The 21,767-nt window shown below is 47.4% G+C and overlaps 1 protein-coding gene across 2 annotated transcripts in view; it reads right to left on the bottom strand.

The window, feature by feature from the left end:
- ADGRD1 (adhesion G protein-coupled receptor D1) overlaps nt 1-21,767 on the bottom strand; it is a 1,174,499-nt gene that overhangs the window by 180,030 nt on the left and 972,702 nt on the right. For both annotated transcript variants that reach the window (XM_077293307.1, XM_077293306.1), the window contains one exon: nt 20,841-20,932. In XM_077293307.1, coding sequence (XP_077149422.1) covers nt 20,841-20,932 — 92 coding nt within the window. The remainder of the gene's footprint in view (nt 1-20,840; nt 20,933-21,767) is intronic.

Below are 21,767 nucleotides of genomic sequence, written 5' to 3'. Positions count from 1 at the left end.
CGCCAAGGGGGTAAAATTGACGGCTGTGCTGCGTCACATGACAAAGGAAAGTTCCACCTACCGGACGGTTGAACGCTGTGAGGGGACACATTTCATAAGTGTTAGGTTCAGCATCTGCAAGGAGCACCACGAAAAGAGGCACTTTTTCCCTTTGCATCATTACTGCTGCACAAGGTGGCTCCTTCAGTAACAAACACCTGGGGGGGGGGGGGGACAGGTTCCCTTAAATTTAACTTGTTGTGCCTGCGTGGCGGTCGCAGTACACGTTGCCGTATACACAGCAGGGGAACAGCTGGCGGTGCTGAACCCCACTAACACATTGGCGAGGTGTTTGGCTCTGTGCGTACAGCACTTCTGGACGGCAACTGGCGGTGTTGGAGCCCAGGGACAGGTGGAGGAGGAGGAGGTTGGAGGAGGTAGGAGGGATTGCCACACACACAGCAGGGGAACAGCTGACGTTACTGAACCCCAATAACAGAGGAGCGACTGTTGACTGTGCGTACAGCACTTCTGGACGGCAACTGGCGGTGTTGGAGCCCAGGGACAGGTGGAGGAGGAGGAGGTTGGAGGAGGTAGGAGGGATTGCCACACACACAGCAGGGGAACAGCTGACGTTACTGAACCCCAATAACAGAGGAGCGACTGTTGACTGTGCGTACAGCACTTCTGGACGGCAACTGGCGGTGTTGGAGCCCAGGGACAGGTGGAGGAGGAGGAGGTTGGAGGAGGTAGGAGGGATTGCCACACACACAGCAGGGGAACAGCTGACGTTACTGAACCCCAATAACAGAGGAGCGACTGTTGACTGTGCGTACAGCACTTCTGGACGGCAACTGGCGGTGTTGGAGCCCAGGGACAGGTGGAGGAGGAGGAGGTTGGAGGAGGTAGGAGGGATTGCCACACACACAGCAGGGGAACAGCTGACGTTACTGAACCCCAATAACAGAGGAGCGACTGTTGACTGTGCGTACAGCACTTCTGGACGGCAACTGGCGGTGTTGGAGCCCAGGGACAGGTGGAGGAGGAGGAGGTTGGAGGAGGTAGGAGGGATTGCCACACACACAGCAGGGGAACAGCTGACGTTACTGAACCCCAATAACAGAGGAGCGACTGTTGACTGTGCGTACAGCACTTCTGGACGGCAACTGGCGGTGTTGGAGCCCAGGGACAGGTGGAGGAGGAGGAGGTTGGAGGAGGTAGGAGGGATTGCCACACACACAGCAGGGGAACAGCTGACGTTACTGAACCCCAATAACAGAGGAGCGACTGTTGACTGTGCGTACAGCACTTCTGGACGGCAACTGGCGGTGTTGGAGCCCAGGGACAGGTGGAGGAGGAGGAGGTTGGAGGAGGTAGGAGGGATTGCCACACACACAGCAGGGGAACAGCTGACGTTACTGAACCCCAATAACAGAGGAGCGACTGTTGACTGTGCGTACAGCACTTCTGGATGGCAACTGGCGGTGTTGGAGCCCAGGGACAGGTGGAGGAGGAGGAGGTTGGAGGAGGTAGGAGGGATTGCCACACACACAGCAGGGGAACAGCTGACGTTACTGAACCCCAATAACAGAGGAGCGACTGTTGACTGTGCGTACAGCACTTCTGGACGGCAACTGGCGGTGTTGGAGCCCAGGGACAGGTGGAGGAGGAGGAGGTTGGAGGAGGTAGGAGGGATTGCCACACACACAGCAGGGGAACAGCTGACGTTACTGAACCCCAATAACAGAGGAGCGACTGTTGACTGTGCATACAGCACTTCTGGACGGCAACTGGCGGTGTTGGAGCCCAGGGACAGGTGGAAAAGCAGAGGAACACAATGTAGGCCGAAGCCTGAGAAAGTCGAAAGGGAACCTTTAACCCCCCCCAAGGCGTTTGTAGCTGAAAGAGCCAGCTTGTGCAGCACAAAAGATGCAAAAGGAAAAGGTGGCTCTTTTCATCATGCTCCTTGCAAACACAGAACTAAACACTTATAAAATGTGTCCCCTGCAACCGTAAAACCGTCCTGGAGGTGGGACTTTCCTTCGTAATGTGACGCAGCACAGCCGTCATTCCTACCCCCCCGGCGCCGCGCACCGGCTCCTCAGCGTTGTTTGATTCCGTCCCGGAGCCTGCGCTGTTATGTTATCCCGTGGCCAGGCACACTTAGCGCTGCCCGTCTTCTGGCATCATTTGGTGTCAGGATGGCTGCGCCTGTGCGGCCGCGCTGGCCGAGAGCCCGCCTCGCAGTGTCTTCTGATTTAATCCCACTGGGGGCCTGGGATCCATGGACATGCGCAGTGCATATCCTCGCCTCTCACTCCCCTCCCTACGGCTTCTTAAGACTGTGCGGTGTCACGGCCGTGGCATGCTATTAGGGACCAGCTGACACCGAACAGTCTGAAGAAGCCATAGGGAGATGAGTGAGAGGTGGAGGTTCAGATATGCACTGCGCATGTCCATGGATCCCAGGCCCCCAGTGGGATTAAATCAGAAGACACTGCGAGGCGGGCTCTCTGCCAGCGCGGCCGCACAGGCGCAGCCATCCTGACACCAAATGATGCCAGAAGACGGGCAGCGCTAAGTGTGCCTGGCCACGGGATAACATAACAGCGCAGGCTCCGGGACGGAATCAAACAACGCTGAGGAGCCGGTGCGCGGCGCCGGGGGGGTAGGAATGACGGCTGTGCTGCGTCACATTACGAAGGAAAGTCCCACCTCCGGGACGGTGTTACGGTATCAGTGGACACATTTTATAAGTGTTAAGTTCTGCGTGTGCAAGGTGCTAAACAAAAATAGCTACCTTTTCCTTGTGCAGCATTACTGCTGCACAAGGTGGCTCTTTCAGTAACAAACGCCTTGGGGGGGGGGGACAGATCCCCTTACATTTCAGTTGTTGTGTCAGCGTGGCGGTCGCATGACACATTGCCGGCTACACAGCTGGGGATCAGCTGACGTTACTGAAACCCAATAACACTGGGTCGTATGTTTTGACTGTGCAGACGGCACTTCTGAGCCTCAACTGGCGGTGTTGGAGCCCAGGAATTTAAGTTCAGGTGGTAGAAAGATGAACACAACAGGAGACCTGGATAACGTATACAGTGACCTAATTATTTAATCAGGAGGAGGAGTGGCAAATTCCTGCGAGATCCAGGCCTTGTTCATTTTCAGGAAAGTAAGCCGGTCAACGTTATCGGAGGATAGTCGCATGCGACGGTCAGTTAGTACACCACCTGCAGCACTAAAGACACGTTCCGATAATACACTGGCCGCAGGGCAAAACAGCACCTCCAATGCATACTGGCTTAGCTCTGGCCATGTATCCAGCTTTGAGACCCAAAACTTGAAAGGGGAAGAGCCGTCTGGGAGTACAGCAAGAGGGCAAGACATGTAGTCTGTCACCATCTGACGGAACCGTTGCCTCCTGCTGACTGGAGCCGTCTGTGATGGTGTAGACTTTTGTGGGGGGCACAGAAAACTGTGCCACAGTTGGGCCATACTGGTCCTGCCTTGGGCAGAGGCACTGCTTCTGCTCCCTCTTTGTGCAGAGCCTCCACCACTGCCTGGACGCACTGAGCTGCTTTGGAATGCACTAGCAGCACTTCTCTCAGTTGGAATGGAGAAGATGATGGAATTGACCAGTGTGTCTTGGTACTCCCGCATTTTTCGCTCCCGGTTCAACGGTGTGATGAGGCTTTCTACGTTGTCCCGGTAGCGAGGATCGAGGAGGGTGAACACCCAATAATCAGACATGTTGAGAATGTGGGCGATGCGGCGGTCGTTTCTCAGGCACTGCAGCATGTAATCCACCATGTGCTGCAGACTGCCAACTGCCCAAGAAACGCTGTCCCCTGCTGGAGGCGTGATCTCTGCCTGCTCGTCATCACCCCACCCTCGCTGTACACACTGAGTACTGGACAATTCGGTAACTCCCTCCTCTGGACGGACGTCTTCCTCCTCCATTGACTCCTCCTCATCCTCCTCACAAACTGTCCCCTGCCTACGCGTTTGTGAGGAACCACGTGGCGCTGACTGTCCAGAAGATGATGGAAATGGTGAATCCTCATCCTCCACCTCTTCCACAACATCATCCCTTAGCGCTTGCAGTGATTTTTCAAGCAGGCAGATAAGGGGGACAGTCATGCTGACTAGTGCATCATCTGCACTCGCCATCCGCGTGGAATAATCAAAGGGACGCAAAACCTGGCAGACGTCATTCATAGTGGCCCACTCTGTGGTTGTGAAGTCTGTACGGCGCTGACTGCGACTTTTTTGCGCCTGAAGCAGCTGGTACTCCATTACAGCTTGCTGCTGCTCACACAACCGCTCCAACATATGTAACGTGGAATTCCACCTGGTAGGTAGGTCACATATGATGCGATGTTCCGGCAGGCGGTGTCGGCGCTGCAGAGCTGCAATGCGCGCTTTTGCCGTGCTGGAACGCCGCAAGTGAGCACACTCTAGGCGGACCTTGTGCAGCAGTGCATCAAGATCCGGATAGTCCCTCAAAAAACTCTGCACGACCAAATTGAGCACATGTGCCAGACATGGGATGTGAGTGAGGTTGCCGAGGCCCAGAGCTGCCACCAGATTTCGGCCATTATCACACACTACCATGCCTGGCTGGAGATTCGCTGGCACAAACCACACATCGCTCTCCTGCTTGATGGCATTCCAGAGCTCCTGCGCTGTGTGGCTACGATTCCCCAAAAAAATTAATTTCAACACGGCCTGTTGACGTTTGGCCACGGCTGTGCTCATGTCGGTCGTAACAGGTACACGTTCATCACGGGTCCATGTGGAGGTGGACTGTGACGGCTCCTGCAGCGATGATTCTGAGGAACTGGTGTAAGAGGAGGAGTCAATGCGTACAGAATGGATTCCTGCAATCCTTGGAGTGGGCAGGACACGTCCTGCGCCACTCGCACGGTCTGTACCCGGCTCAACGACATTAACCCAATGGGCAGTGAGGGAAAGGTATCGCCCCTGTCCATGTTGACTGGTCCACGCATCGGTGGTGAGGTGGACCTTGCTACTGACGGCGTTCAGTAGCGCGTGTTTTATGTGTCCCTCCACATGCTTGTGCAGGGCAGGGACGGCTTGCCTGCTGAAGTAAAAGCGGCTGGGCACATTGTACTGGGGGACTGCCAATGACATCAAGTCACGGAAGCTGTCAGTCTCCACCAGCCTGAATGACAGCATTTCCAGTGACAGAAGTTTGGCAATGCCTGCAGTCAGAGCCTGTGCTCGTGGGTGGTTTGACGAGAAAGGCCGCCTTTTCTCCCATGCCTGTACTACCGATGGCTGTAGACTGGGCTGGGAGTGTGTGGATGACTGGGAAAGTGGTGCTGCGGGTGGAATTACAGCGGGTCTCTGGACAACAGGGCCAGAGGTTCTTCCACGGCGATCCTGGGAGGAAGCCGAACCAGCTGCGTGTGAGCTAGAGGAAGAGGCAACACGAGCTGAAGAGGTGGTAGCTGCCGCTGTTGGTTGGCCTACCTCTTCAGTGTGTTTTTCTAACTCCGCCGGGTGCCTGTTGCGCACATGTTTCCACATGTTGGAGGTATTGAGGTTGCTGACATTTCGACCTCTTTTGACTTTTTGATGACACACCTTGCATCTGACATAGCAAATGTCATCTGCAACTGTGTCAAAAAAGGACCAGGCACTGCAAGTCTTGGGAGCGCCCTTTTTGGCTTTTGGAAGAGACATGCTCCTAACGGGTGCCAAAGCGGAGGCTGCAGGATCCGCAGTCTTCCCCCTCCCTCTCCCTCTTTGGGCCGTACGGGGAATCTCTTCCTCAGAGCTGCTCCCACCACCTTCCTGTCCCTCACGCCAAGATGGGTCGAGGACCTCATCATCTACACTACCCTCTGCCCCCAACTGCTCCTCCTGGGTAGTCTCAGCAGCAGAGCACGCACCAGTAAGTGGCACCTGAGTGTCATCATCAGCTGATGCGGCCTGCGATGTGGTGACCGGAGCCACTGGCCCACCCGCCTCTTCAGAGGAAGACAGAAAAAGCTGTTGGGCATCACTGCACCCTGCCTCTTCTTCCATTTCTCCAATGCTGCTTGGCTGGCCCCCTGTTTCCAAGCCAAGAGATTCAGAGAACAGAAGTAGAGACGGCTCCTGTCCTGGGCTCTCTGTCTGCCTGGGCAATTTGGCAGGTGGTGAAGAGACAGATGGCTGCTCTCCAGTGCTCTGTGTCTGAGAGGATGTGGCACTAATGGAAGTTGATGCATTAGCTGCCATCCATCCGACAACAGCTTCAATTTGTTCTTCACGCAGCAGCGGTGTACGGCGCTCTGACACAAAGCTGCGCATGAACGACTGTTGCCTGGTGAAAGTGGGTGCTGATGAGTCACCGGTGCCCGCAGCAGGCACAGAATCCCCACGTCCCCTCCCTGCTCCGCGCCCACGCCCACGCCCACGTGCCTTACTCACTGCCTTCTTCATCTTGGTTGACTGATAAAGATAAGCAGAAAAATACTAACGGATTTGTGTGCTTATTCCTGAGCAACTCCTCCTAACAGGTATAAGAAACACTAATTTTCTAAAGTGTGGACTAGACTTTAATATGAGCTAATGTGGCCTACACAAATGTAAAGTGGTGTAACTGGTGTGTTTGGTGAACTTTATTATTTATTTCTTTTTTGGGGGCTGAACTGACAACAGATAGAGCTGCAGTCACACGGAGACCGTGCAGACAGACGTAAACGGCGCTGCAAGGCCCAAAAACCCTCCTCTACGTTATCCTATGTAGTGTTTTTCCACAAGTTAGCTGGAGACGGGTGGAAAGACACTAATAGGATTTTTTTAAATAAATTAGCAGCAACCTACACTACTTGAAAAAAAAAGAAAATTGATTTGGCGGTATGACGCAGTGAACAACCCTGAGCAGGAAACAACCAGGCTATGGCTGCTCACAGACTACAGGGCGAGCTGCAATCACACGGAGACCGTGCAGTGTTGTGAATTTGGATTCTGGGCTCCCCCGGTGGCTACTGGTGGAATTGAACTGGTGTCTTCATCTTCTCTGTTCACCTGTTCCCATCAAGATGTGGGAGTCGCTATATAACCTTGCTGCTCTGTTAGTTGCTTGCCGGTCAACAATGTTATCAGAAGCCTCTCTGTGCTTGTTCCTGCTCCTAGACAACTACTAGATAAGTTGGACTCTTGTCCATGTTTGTTTTTGCATTTTGTTCCAGTTCACAGCTGTAGTTTCGTTACTGTGTCTGGAAAGCTCTTGCGAACGGGAATTGCCACTCTGGTGTTATGAGTTAATGCCAGAGTTTTAAAGTAATTTCTGGATGGTGTTTTTTGATAGGGTTTTCAGCTGACCATGAAAGTGTCCTTTCTGTCTTCTGCTATGTAGTAAGTGGACCTCAAATTTGCTAAACCTATTTTCATTCTACGTTTGTTATTTCATCTCAACTCACCGCCAATACATGTGGGGGGCCTCTGTCTCCTTTCGGGGTATTTCTCTAGAGGTGAGCTAGGACTAATATTTTCCTCTGCTAGCTTTATTTAGTCCTCCGGCTGGGCTGGGCATCTAGAATCAACGTAGGCATGCTACCCGGCCACTGCTAGTTGTGCGTTAGGTTTAGTTCATGGTCAGCTCAGTTCCCATCTTCCAAGAGCTAGTTCCTATATATGCTTATGCTATGTTCTCTTGCCATTGAGATCAAGACAGTTTGACCGGCCCGCAAAGTGTTAATTGTTTGGGCTGAAGCAGGAGAAAAAGAAGTGTTGAAGGGAAAATTTTTTTTTTTTTTTTTCCCCCCTCAGAGTTTTGCTGCCTAGCCCTTAATTGCTGTCTAGCTGCTTCTTACCTCCTCTTAACCCTTGAATGGCTCTGTGTCCACCTGTTTGTAATGGATCTTCAGAGTGTAACTGCAGGTTTGAATAATCTCGCCACGAAGGTACAAAATTTGCAAGATTTTGTTTGTCATGCACCTGTATCTGAGCCGAGAATTCCTTTGCCGGAATTTTTCTCGGGGAATAGATCCGGGTTTCAGAATTTTCGAAATAATTGCAAATTATTTTTGTCTCTGAAATCTCGCTCTGCCGGAGACCCTGCACAGCAGGTCAGGATTGTGATTTCCTTGCTCCGGGGCGACCCTCAAGACTGGGCTTTTTCATTGACACCAGGGGATCCTGCGTTGCTCAATGTGGATGCGTTTTTTCTGGCCTTGGGGTTGCTTTATGACGAACCTCATTTGGAGCTTCAGGCAGAAAAAACTTTGATGTCCCTATCTCAGGGGCAAGATGAAGCGGAAATTTACTGCCAAAGATTCCGTAAATGGTCTGTGCTTACTCAGTGGAATGAGTGCGCCCTGGCGGCGACTTTCAGAGAGGGTCTCTCTGATGCCATTAAGGATGTTATGGTGGGGTTCCCTGTGCCTGCGGGTCTGAATGAGTCCATGACAATGGCTATTCAGATCGATAGGCGTTTGCGGGAGCGCAAACCAGTGCACCATCTGGCGGTGTCCACTGAGAAGTCGCCAGAGAGTATGCAGTGTGATAGAATTCTGTCCCGAAGCGAGCGGCAGAATTTTAGACGGAAAAATGGGTTGTGTTTCTATTGTGGTGATTCTACTCATGTTATATCAGCATGCTCTAAGCGCACTAAAAAGCTTGGTAAATCTGTTTCCATTTGCACCTTACCGTCTAAATTTATTCTATCTGTGACCCTGATTTGCTCTTTGTCATCTATTACCACGGACGCCTATGTCGACTCTGGCGCCGCTTTGAGTCTTATGGATTGGTCCTTTGCCAAACGCTGTGGGTATGATTTAGAGCCTTTGGAGACTCCTATTCCTCTGAAGGGGATTGACTCCACCCCATTGGCTAATAATAAACCACAATACTGGACACAAGTAACTATGCGTATTAATCCGGATCACCAGGAGATTATTCGCTTTCTGGTGCTGTATAATCTACATGATGATTTGGTGCTAGGATTGCCTTGGCTGCAATCTCACAACCCAGTCCTCGACTGGAGAGCTATGTCTGTGTTGAGCTGGGGATGTAAGGGGGCTCATGGGGATGTACCTGTGGTTTCCATTTCATCATCCATTCCCTCTGAAATTCCTGAGTTCCTGTCTGACTATCGTGACGTCTTTGAAGAATCCAAGCTTGGTTCGTTACCTCCGCACCGAGAGTGCGATTGTGCCATAGATTTAATCCCGGGTAGTAAATACCCAAAGGGTCGTTTATTTAATCTGTCTGTGCCTGAACATGCTGCTATGCGAGAATATATAAAGGAGTCCTTGGAAAAGGGACATATTCGTCCATCGTCATCTCCCTTAGGAGCCGGTTTTTTCTTTGTGTCAAAAAAAGATGGCTCTTTGAGACCATGTATTGATTATCGGCTTTTGAATAAAATCACTGTTAAATATCAATACCCATTGCCGTTGCTGACTGATCTGTTTGCTCGCATAAAGGGGGCCAAGTGGTTCTCTAAGATTGACCTTCGTGGGGCGTATAATTTGGTGCGAATCAGGCAGGGGGATGAGTGGAAAACCGCATTTAATACGCCCGAGGGCCACTTTGAGTATTTAGTGATGCCTTTTGGTCTTTCTAATGCTCCGTCAGTTTTCCAGTCCTTTATGCATGATATTTTTCACGATTATTTGGATAAATTTATGATTGTGTATCTGGATGATATTCTGATTTTTTCGGATGACTGGGACTCTCATGTCCAGCAAGTCAGGAGGGTTTTTCAGGTTTTGCGGTCTAATTCTTTGTGTGTGAAGGGTTCTAAGTGTGTTTTTGGGGTACAGAGGATTTCCTTTTTGGGATATATTTTTTCCCCCTCTTCCATTGAAATGGATCCTGTCAAGGTTCAAGCTATTTGTGATTGGACGCAGCCCTCTTCTCTTAAGAGTCTTCAGAAATTTTTGGGCTTTGCTAACTTTTATCGTCGATTTATTGCTGGTTTTTCGGATATTGCTAAGCCATTGACCGATTTGACTAAGAAGGGTGCTGATGTTGCTGATTGGTCCCCTGATGCTGTGGAGGCCTTTCGGGAGCTTAAGCGCCGTTTTTCCTCTGCCCCTGTGTTGCGTCAGCCTGATGTTGCTCTACCTTTTCAGGTTGAGGTCGACGCTTCTGAGATCGGAGCTGGGGCAGTGTTGTCGCAGAAAAGTTCTGACTGCTCCGTGATGAGGCCTTGTGCCTTCTTTTCCCGTAAATTTTCGCCCGCTGAGCGGAATTATGATGTTGGGAATCGGGAGCTTTTGGCCATGAAGTGGGCTTTTGAGGAGTGGCGCCATTGGCTTGAGGGGGCCAGACATCAGGTGGTGGTATTGACTGACCACAAAAATTTGATTTATCTTGAGACCGCCAGGCGCCTGAATCCTAGACAGGCGCGCTGGTCATTATTTTTCTCTCGGTTTAATTTTGTGGTGTCATACCTACCGGGTTCTAAGAATGTTAGGGCGGATGCCCTTTCTAGGAGTTTTGAGCCTGACTCGCCTGGTAACTCTGAGCCCACAGGTATCCTTAAGGATGGAGTGGTATTGTCAGCCGTTTCTCCAGACCTGCGGCGGGCCTTGCAGGAGTTTCAGGCGGAGAGACCTGATCGTTGCCCACCTGATAAACTGTTTGTTCCTGATGATTGGACCAGTAGAGTCATCTCTGAGGTTCATTCTTCTGCGTTGGCAGGTCATCCTGGCATTTTTGGTACCAGGGATTTGGTGGCAAGGTCCTTCTGGTGGCCTTCCCTGTCACGAGATGTGCGAGGCTTTGTGCAGTCTTGTGACGTTTGTGCTCGGGCCAAGCCTTGTTGTTCACGGGCTAGTGGATTATTGTTGCCCTTGCCTATTCCTAAGAGGCCTTGGACGCACATCTCGATGGATTTTATTTCAGATCTGCCTGTTTCTCAGAAGATGTCTGTCATCTGGGTGGTGTGTGACCGTTTTTCTAAGATGGTCCATTTGGTTCCTCTGCCCAAGTTACCTTCTTCTTCCGAGTTGGTTCCTCTGTTTTTTCAAAATGTTGTTCGTTTGCATGGTATTCCTGAGAATATCGTTTCTGACAGAGGGACCCAATTCGTGTCTAGATTTTGGCGGGCATTCTGTGCTAGGATGGGCATAGATTTATCTTTTTCGTCCGCTTTCCATCCTCAGACGAATGGCCAGACCGAGCGGATTAATCAGACCCTGGAGACATATCTGAGGTGTTTTGTGTCTGCTGACCAGGATGATTGGGTTGCTTTTTTGCCATTGGCGGAGTTCGCTCTCAATAATCGGGCCAGCTCTGCCACTTTGGTGTCCCCGTTTTTCTGTAATTCGGGGTTTCATCCTCGATTTTCCTCTGGTCAGGTGGAATCTTCGGATTGTCCTGGAGTGGATGCTGTGGTGGAGAGATTGCATCAGATCTGGGGGCAGGTGGTGGACAATTTGAGGTTGTCCCAGGAGAAGACTCAGCTTTTTGCCAACCGCCACCGTCGTGTTGGTCCTCGGCTTTCTGTTGGGGATTTGGTGTGGTTGTCTTCTCGTTTTGTCCCTATGAGGGTCTCTTCTCCTAAGTTTAAGCCTCGGTTTATCGGCCCGTATAAGATATTGGAGATTCTTAACCCTGTTTCCTTCCGTTTGGACCTCCCTGCATCCTTTTCTATTCATAACGTTTTTCATCGGTCATTATTGCGCAGGTATGAGGTACCGGTTGTGCCTTCCGTTGAGCATCCTGCTCCGGTGTTGGTTGAGGGTGAGTTGGAGTACGTTGTGGAGAAAATCTTGGACTCTCGTGTTTCCAGACGGAGACTCCAGTATCTGGTCAAGTGGAAGGGATACGGCCAGGAGGATAATTCTTGGGTGAATGCATCTGATGTTCATGCCTCCGATCTGGTTCGTGCCTTTCATAGGGCCCATCCTGATCGCCCTGGTGGTTCTGGTGAGGGTTCGGTGCCCCCTCCTTGAGGGGGGGGTACTGTTGTGAATTTGGATTCTGGGCTCCCCCGGTGGCTACTGGTGGAATTGAACTGGTGTCTTCATCTTCTCTGTTCACCTGTTCCCATCAAGATGTGGGAGTCGCTATATAACCTTGCTGCTCTGTTAGTTGCTTGCCGGTCAACAATGTTATCAGAAGCCTCTCTGTGCTTGTTCCTGCTCCTAGACAACTACTAGATAAGTTGGACTCTTGTCCATGTTTGTTTTTGCATTTTGTTCCAGTTCACAGCTGTAGTTTCGTTACTGTGTCTGGAAAGCTCTTGCGAACGGGAATTGCCACTCTGGTGTTATGAGTTAATGCCAGAGTTTTAAAGTAATTTCTGGATGGTGTTTTTTGATAGGGTTTTCAGCTGACCATGAAAGTGTCCTTTCTGTCTTCTGCTATGTAGTAAGTGGACCTCAAATTTGCTAAACCTATTTTCATTCTACGTTTGTTATTTCATCTCAACTCACCGCCAATACATGTGGGGGGCCTCTGTCTCCTTTCGGGGTATTTCTCTAGAGGTGAGCTAGGACTAATATTTTCCTCTGCTAGCTTTATTTAGTCCTCCGGCTGGGCTGGGCATCTAGAATCAACGTAGGCATGCTACCCGGCCACTGCTAGTTGTGCGTTAGGTTTAGTTCATGGTCAGCTCAGTTCCCATCTTCCAAGAGCTAGTTCCTATATATGCTTATGCTATGTTCTCTTGCCATTGAGATCATGACAGTGCAGACAGCCGTAAACGGCACTGCAAGGCCCAAAAACCCTCCTCTACTTTATCCTATGTAGTGTTTTTCCACAAATTAGCTGGAGACAGGTGGAAAGACACTAATAGGATTTTTTAAAATAAATTAGCAGCAGACTACACTACTTGAAAAAAAATTAAAATTGATTTGGCGGTATGACGCAGTGAACAACCCTGAGCTGGAGACAACCAGGCTATGGCTGCTCACAGACTACAGGGCGAGCTGCAATCACACGGAGACCGTGCAGACAGCCGTAAACGGCGCTGCAAGGCCCAAAAACCCTCCTCTACTTTATCCTATGTAGTGTTTTTCCACAAATTAGCTGGAGACGGGTGGAAAAACACTAATAGGATTTTTTTGAATAAATTAGCAGCAGACTACACTACTTGAAAAAAAAAAAAAAAAAAAAGAACAGTATGAGGCAATGAACCACCCTCCCTGAACTGAATACAACCAGCTATGGATGGCCTATGTGGCTGCACTCAGACTAGAGAGTGGGCTGCACTCACACACACACACACACAGACCTTGCAGATCGCTGTGAAAACAGCGCTACAAGGCAAAAGCAAGGTGAATAGTAGGTGAACACAGCGGTTGCTAAATTAGCCTTTGGAAAGCACAAAGAAGCAAATCGCTATCTCTAAACTGTCCCTCAGTCAGCAAACAGCGTCCTGTCACTAACTGAATTCACAGCAGAGTGATCGCAAAATGGCGCCAGCGACTTTTAAACTGCAGCATGACATCATTTCAGCAGCCAATCACAGCCTTGCCAGTAGTTTCATGCCCTCCATGCTAAACAGGATGTGCCCACACTTGGAATCATTCTCATTGGCTGAATTTCTGCATTTTGAATCTTGGAACTTCCGATTCCGGTATCCGATACGCGGCAAGTATCGGAATCCCGGTATCGGAATTCCGATACCGCAAGTATCGGCCGATACCCGATACTTGCGGTATCGGAATGCTCAACACTAGTGACCACTGATGGTCAAAAAATGAACCAAGCAAAACTTAGCTTCTCTTGAAGAGACTGATAACGAAGGACTGCAGGAGAGCTCCAAAATAGCACTGAAGACATTGACAGCAGGCAACAACTGAGAGTCCAGGTGAACTAAATAGGAAACCAGCTAAGAGATAACAAGACAGCTGATCCTGCCTCAGACCTGCAGAATGACACAAAGAACCACCAGAGGGAGCCCAAAGACAGCACTCACACAGTACCAGTTGTGACCACAAGAGGGAGCCCAAAAACAGAGTTCATAACACTCATGCATGACAATGTGGCCATGTATTCCACTATATCTATATGTTTTGAAGAATATTTGGTTTTAAAACAATGTGTAAAGTTGTGTATTACAATGCAATTTTAACGTGAGCTCTTACATACAGAGAACTGCTGTATGTAAAAGCTAATATTAAAATCGCATTGCATACAAATGCCATACGGATGTCACATGGTTACTTGATGCAAGGAAATAGCATCATCGCATAGCAAACGGATTACACAAGGTTCACTGTTCGGAGAACATTGGTGCAATTCTCGTCCATCAAAATTGGACCAATTTTTTTATACGTTAAGTGTGACTCCAGCCTTAGTCTTATACTGCCTTGTGTTGAGTAGAGGTGTTCATTGTTGGTATAGGCATTTGGAGTATTGATCTGTGTTCTGTTGCCTGGTGTTTCAGCTGTGTGCAAGTACTCTTCCTCTCCTATTTGGTTTTCCTTCACTTTCTCGCTGGTGCTCCTCTCTTTTACCTATAAGTACTTATTTATATTTTTGGTATTTTAATTTATCCCTGTACATCCTTCTGTAATAATTATAGGGGATAACTCAGGAGACTCTTTGCGTGGAACAAGACAACTACAGGACACAGTTTTATAAGTGGTAAAGTCTATATTATCACACGGTGATTCAAACAGGTGCAGAGAGAAACTCAAGTCCACAATACTTGGTGTAAATATTAAATGCAGCTTAGCAGTCTATAGGAAACTTCAGAGGAAAATGCAATCACGCAAAAAGTCTATGAAGCACAATTATTCTTGAGGATACCTGACACGAATAAGTCCTTGCTTAGTCCAAAACACAGATAGATATGCTTATAAGGCAGTTCAAATAATATCTCAGCTCAACCAGGGAGGCCTAGATAATAGTCTCAGGTTCTTGCAGAGCAGAAACAGCTTACTAGTCCAGCAAATGCAGATGGAAGTAAACACGAGCAGCAGATGAAGGAGGATTACTGGAACTGGTGTATGCAGCAGGAACTCAGAGCAGAGTAGCAGGATAACCCCACAGGTTCACAGGAGCAGGTATATAGCCAGGGAGTAACCAGAGGTCAGGAGCTGGATGCAAGGCAGAGTACTCTAGCACAGACTGAAGGCTGGGGTGGAGTTTTATAGCAGGAAGACACAGTGCACATGAGACCAAAGACGCCATCTTGGAAAAGGGCAGTAATGCACAAAAGGTAATAAAAAATGTTCAGAGTCCTGACACCTTCCTTGTTAGTCTGGTTTGTGTATATACATACAGTATTACTCTTCAGTTCCCTAGGTGTTGGAGGGAGACAGGGTTTGTTCTGTGCACTTTAGGGTTTGTATGCATTATACATACCCCCAGCTAGTGAGTGCGGCCTCACTCTCCATACACTTTTATGGAGCGAGGCCACAGCCTCTAGTCGGCCATACCCAGTGGCCATTCGCATCTTGGCTCAATACAAGTGTATGGAGTGAGACCACATCCACTGGCCAGGAGTATGTATAACTCCTACACACCCTCCGTTTCCAGGTTTTAGACTAGAAAAATCCCACAGCGTGCTGCATGATTCATAGATCTGCAGTCACACAGAGTGACTGCAGACTTATTGGTTTTGACTGGACAACCCCTTTAAGATTAAAACATCTAATTTTACACCACTTATTTTTTTGGTTTACATTGCGTCATAAAAGTGCACCACAATTTTGCTACATTTTATGTCTTATTGTGCCGTTGTTTTAAGCTATGTCCATTTCCAGCAAGACTATGTGGATCGCCCCCAGTAAAGTGTCATAAACCGGGTTATGCACAGTTCATATTATACATTTCATAAAACATAATAGGCACCAGTTGGTGATATTAACTTGCAGCTTTATCTTAAACACTTCATTTATGGCTTTGTCTCACGGACACTAAACATGCGGGACCTCTCACTTCGCCCAGTTACCATGGGTGTCCGTACGCCGTACAGTTTACCAATATCCCAAGTCACATACAGTGCACATGACCTTGGGTCGTGGTCTTTAAACACGCCGAACCTCACTCCGTTCAGTTGCCGTGGGAGACCACACAGTTCATAGGACATCACAAGCACCAACAGTCTGTATAGGTACCTGACGGGAGCTCCTGCTCCACCTGCTGACTCCTTGTCAGTCCACTCTTCCGGGAAAGCTGTGTCACAGGGATCAACAACTTGCCGGGGTGGCATACCTTAGTCAGTCCAGACCCACCGAAGGACGGTAGCTTCCCCAACACAGACCATCCAGAACCATAGTCTTACTGTGCGCTATTCAGGGATCCGGTCCTACTCCCAGGACCTCCCAACACACCAGCATGTGCTCTTCAGGATTCCTACTCCCAGGACATCCAACACATGAACCGCGCATGTGACCTGTCCAGGTGCTATTCAGGACCTCGTCCAACACCCCAGGCATATGACCTGTCCAGGTGCTATTCAGAACCTCATCCAACACCCCAGGCATATGACCTGTCCAGGTGCTATTCAGGACATCAGTCCAACACCCCAGGCCGCTAGCAAGGCCAAAGCCCCACCATGTGCTCTTCAGGACTCCTACTCCCAGGAAATCCAACACAGGCTTCTAGGATCTTGCACCATTAGCATGTGCTCTTCAGGACTCCTACTCCCAGGAAATCCAACACATACTTCCAGGACCTTCAACACTCAGGTCCAAACACTGGAACCACACAGGAACCACACAAGACCATGTGACCCCCACCCTGGTCACATTATACTGTATACCCTTAACCACGCCCCTGGATGGGAGTGTGGATGTGTGGCTAGTTTGTCCCGCCCATGTCACATAACTAGCCTAGTAAGTCTCCCTTACAACTACACCATACATATACACACTCTTGAGGGACTACAGGTCCCAGAACAACAACATTGCATCAGACTTACCAGACTCCCTCTGCGACACATATCGGCCACTCACAATTCTGCCAATCACTGTTTCACCACCATTATAACAACAAATACGCCTCCATGCATATCCCAAGGAGCACACACAGCGCCCCCTAGCTGCCACAGGGGTCACTGCACCACACATCATTGTGTGAGTCAACGTATATCGGACTGCACTCAGATGACATCCAAGTGCAGTTTGATGTTCTTGCACACATCCATAGACTTGTATGGGTGCAAGCCGTCTGAAGTACGATGGATACTGGAAACACAATCATTGCTCTCATGATTCAGTAGGAAACATAACTTACAATTTTCAGTAAGCATTATCCAAATCATTCTTAATAGACAGGAAAGGGGTGGGTTTTATACTTTAATTGATGGAATACAAAATAAGGAAAACAAGTGACGTGACTTTTTTTTTATAAAAAAAAAATATGCATTGAAGATAATTTAAGACTATAGCAGAACGAATCCCTGAAAGCTCACTGAGCTTTATAATCATAGGATCATACTGTTCATTACGCTGAATTCCGCTCAGACAATACAATATGCACTGTGCTGCTCTCAGAATCAACTATGACGCAATCCATTAAGAAAGGAAATCATCTTTTCTAGAATTCTCAGATGATATAGAAGGCATATTGGTACGGTATATGGAATCCTCCCCACTTCTTCGCTTTTTATTGTGCGCGCTGTCATTGTTCAGCTGTCACAGCAGTTGCTCGCTTTTATTTAACAGAGTCTTCTTTTCATCAACAAACCAAATACAGCTATGGCTGAATGAGACATTTCTTGATAGAGCTAGAAGGTAAAGGTCAAGTGATAGCGCTTGGAAGCTACCTACAAGGATTCAATTATAGTGGCATCTCTTCACAAATCTATTCCAGATCAGAAATTCAGGGTATGAAAGACATTGTGCAACTCTCCTTAGGAAATAAAAGACCTCACATAGGAAGAGTTTACAGTTTACAGTTTTATGAGGATAATAAACCAAATAAACAGATGGTGGAAATCTTCTAATTTACTAAAAGCGAATGTACCGGACACAAACATGCATCACTTTTTTTTGTCAATGATGGCACCATAGTAAGGACTGTGCACCATAAAAAAAACTTCATTCCTATCAAAAACTAGGTAGATGGCGAAGAAGGTACAAAAAATATATCCCCTTTATTAATAAATATGTAGATAAGACACAATTAAAAACAAGTCACACAGGAAAAGTCAGTAGACACAGCATCCAGGACTATTGTCAAACAGTCAAATAGATACAATTAGATACAATAGATACAATTGTCAAATAGATACAAATAAAACAAGATTGAAGATGGCGTATGCAGAAGCTAAACGGTACATAGGGCACATAGATGCCATCCAAGCGCCTGTATTACGTGCCTGTCGGCAACACAGAGGCAATAAATAGTATGACGTTACAAAAGTCGGTGTATATAACGTTAAACACATTGTAATGTAATGAATGCAGGTAAAATGTAATATTTCTAAACCAATCTAAGTGACATCAGCATGCCATAACAGCTATAATTAACCAAGAGATCTACTACAAGGTGTGCAGTAACGGATATAGTTAGCTGTGGATGCTGAAAGGTATAACTAGTAAGTAGGCATATATTTGAAGTGAATAAGGGAAAGGTTTTTTTTCACTACCTCGTTGAGCTGGATTCCTCATCATTTTCTTAATTCTTCTACACCGGTTCCGTGCTCCGAGTTCCACAGGATGTCGACTATGGTGAGCTGGACTTTGTTTCATTTTATAACTAGTATGTAGGCATACATACCTATGAGTGTCCCTCCCTGCTGAAATGGTGTCAAAACAACTCGCATTTCAGTACTAGCCTGGTGTCCTCAAATGTTTCTTCCTTTACAATTAATATTCATACTTAGATAGTTATATAGGTTGAAAAAAGACCCCGGTCCATCAAGTTCAACCTTTCTTCACCAATTGTACATTTTGTCACTAATTTAACTATAACCCTCAATGTTTTGTGTATCAAGGAAATCATCCAGCCCTTTTATAAAAGTTGTCATAGTGTCTGCCTCTTGTAGTAGGGCATTCGACAGTCTGACTGCTCGAACTGTAAAGAGCTCTTTCCTATTTAGCTGCCAGAATCGCCTTTCTTCCACCCTTAATAAGTGCCCCCTAGTCCTCAGTATGGTCTTTGGAAGGAATAAGTCATGTGCCAGTCCTTTGTGCTGACCACACATATATTTATACATGTGATATAGCGATGCAGGACACCCACGAGAACTACCAAAAAAGCAGTGAAGGACAGCATCCAAGCCAGGTGAAATGTTCAAAACGATATCTTTGTTTGCCAAATGCAACGTTTCAACCACAAGGGTCCCACGAGAACTAGTCAGAGGAAGGCTGGCTTGTGTAGTGTCTGCAACATATGAGGCTGTGTATATGGAGACTGTAATATGGCATGCGGTTGCCCAGGGAATCTGGACAAGGGAAGTCTGGCCTGTTTAGGGACCGCAATCTAAAGCCATATGATTTGTATTGCTATGAACTGTTGTAAACTGAATACTGATAATATACACTGAAGTTATGTGCATTTATGTGGATTGGACTTTAATGCTGTGAGGAAACACATTAAAAGAGACTTTTGTGTTTGAACTTTGTGGGTCACTGCCTCTTCACTGCATATGAATGCTACTACAATCTTACAGAGGACTATGAGGCTGATTCAATAAAGGTACCTTCACACGAAACGACTTTGTAACGATATCGCTAGCGATCCGTGACGTTGCAGCGTCCTCGCTAGCGATATCGTTTCGTTTGACACGCAGCAGCGATCAGGATCCTGCTGTGATGTCGCTGGTCGCTGAATAAAGTCCAGAACTTTATTTGGTCGTCCAATCGCCGTGTATCGTTGTGTTTGAAAGCAAAAGCAACGATACCAGCGATATTTTACACTGGTAACCAGGGTAAACATCGGGTTACCAAGCGCAGGCCGCGCTTAGTAACCCGATGTTTACCCTGGTTACCAGCGTAAAAGTGAAAAAAAACAAACAGTACATACTCACCTGCGCGTCCCCCAGCATCTGCTTCCTGCTCTGACTGAGATCCGGCCCTAAAGTGAAAGTGAAAGCACAGCGGTGACGTCACCGCTCTGCTGTTAGGGCCGGAGCTCAGTCAGTATCAGGAAGCAGACGCCGGGGGACGCGCAGGTGAGTATGTACTGTTTTTTTTTTTACTTTTACGCTGGTAACCAGGGTAAACATCAGGTTACTAAGCGCGGCCCTGCGCTTAGCAACCCGATGTTTACCCTGGTTACCCGGGGACCTCGGCATCGTTGGTCGCTGGAGAGCTGTCTGTGTGACAGCTCCCCAGCGATCAAACAGCGACGCTGCAGCGATCGGCATCGTTGTCGCTATCGCTGCAGCGTCGCTTCGTGTGAAGGTACCTTTAGACTGGCATTACGCACACCAGGCTTGCAAGAGTACAATACGCAGAACTCCACAACAGGCACATGCCACTTAATGAACTTAGTGCATTTTCTCTATGTCGTGCACCTCCGTACGCCTCATCAGAAATGCTACTACAGTGATGATAATGTCTGTAAAGCGCTGCAGAATAGGATGGCTCTATATCAGCAAAGCATCATAAAAATGCAACAAGTTAGACAGATATTAGCACCAATATAAAATGGTGACTGTTTTGAAACAAACCAGAAGCATAAAATCCACTAGATGCTATTTAGCTTGAATCTGATTGAATCTCTTGAACTATTCACTAATCTCTATACAAATGATATTCAAGGTCAGTTGTAAATTTGCATAAAAACACTATATTATTCGACGGATAAATAAAAAAGCTACAAAGACACAAAATGTTTAGGATTAGAACACTTTTTTAAGATCTGAAATGGTATTGGAAACATTGGTATTTGTAAAGTTCACATGAGGATCCAAATCTAAAGATCTGTATTGTACTTTGGATGTTCCAGAACACGACTGAGTTTACAGTTTCATTATTATCACTTACTTGAAAGCATTGGCATCTCTGTGGACTTTGTAGTTATCAGCGCTAATTCTGGAGATGATTCTAGTTACGGCAATGAGGATACCAATATTTACCTAAATGTTAAAGAAAAAGACAAGCATTAGTTTATCACTGCAGTATTATTGTAGGACATAATAAATAATAGGAATATACAGGTGAATAATAATCACAAAATGCTAAATAAACTGCAGAAACAAACACAACCCGCAGGTTTACACTAAAGGTGTTATCCATCCGCTTCAGTAGTCCTCGGTCTTTGTTCACAAGTGGTCAGCCTATGTCTGCTATGGCCTATCAGTGACCCTAGGAGATGTGTACCCTACATGGCTTCCATCACTGAACGTTAACCCATTAGTACGGTATGTGACCACTGTGGTCACAATCGTACCAGTAGTTGGTCAGCAACTATCTGTTTATGTAGCTATCTGCAGCTACTCCGTAGCTCTGGCCACATGCTTACCACTTCTAAACAAAAATTGGAGCACCGCCATCATAGCTGTGATGGATAGCAGGTAGGTATGACTATAGATGATTTTATTGTTTTATATGACTTGTAACTGTTTTCATAAATGAATGTGAAAGTTGATTGACAAAAATGAACTTTTTAAGCAACTTACAGTTTGTTTCTTTTAGGTTTTGTCCAACACAATCCAATCCAATTTACAAATCCTACACTAGACCGTTTGCTTTAAGAAATAACTCAATTTACATTACTAAAATTTCTACAAACTTTCGGAGGGGGTCTCTGATTTGAGGCTGTCTCTGTAATGGTTTTCTACATATTGGAGAGCTAACTTGCATAAATATTTTTCAAGCAGTTGTGTTGCTTTGCACAGGTTAAGCAATAAAAGTGCCAGTCAAACTGAAAAAAAATAACAAACAAGAATACATATTAATACTGCTACACTG

Source organism: Ranitomeya variabilis, chromosome 1 (assembly GCF_051348905.1).
Source record: "Ranitomeya variabilis isolate aRanVar5 chromosome 1, aRanVar5.hap1, whole genome shotgun sequence".
Taxonomy (NCBI): domain Eukaryota; kingdom Metazoa; phylum Chordata; class Amphibia; order Anura; family Dendrobatidae; genus Ranitomeya; species Ranitomeya variabilis.
This window is presented reverse-complemented; position numbering and strand designations above follow the sequence as displayed.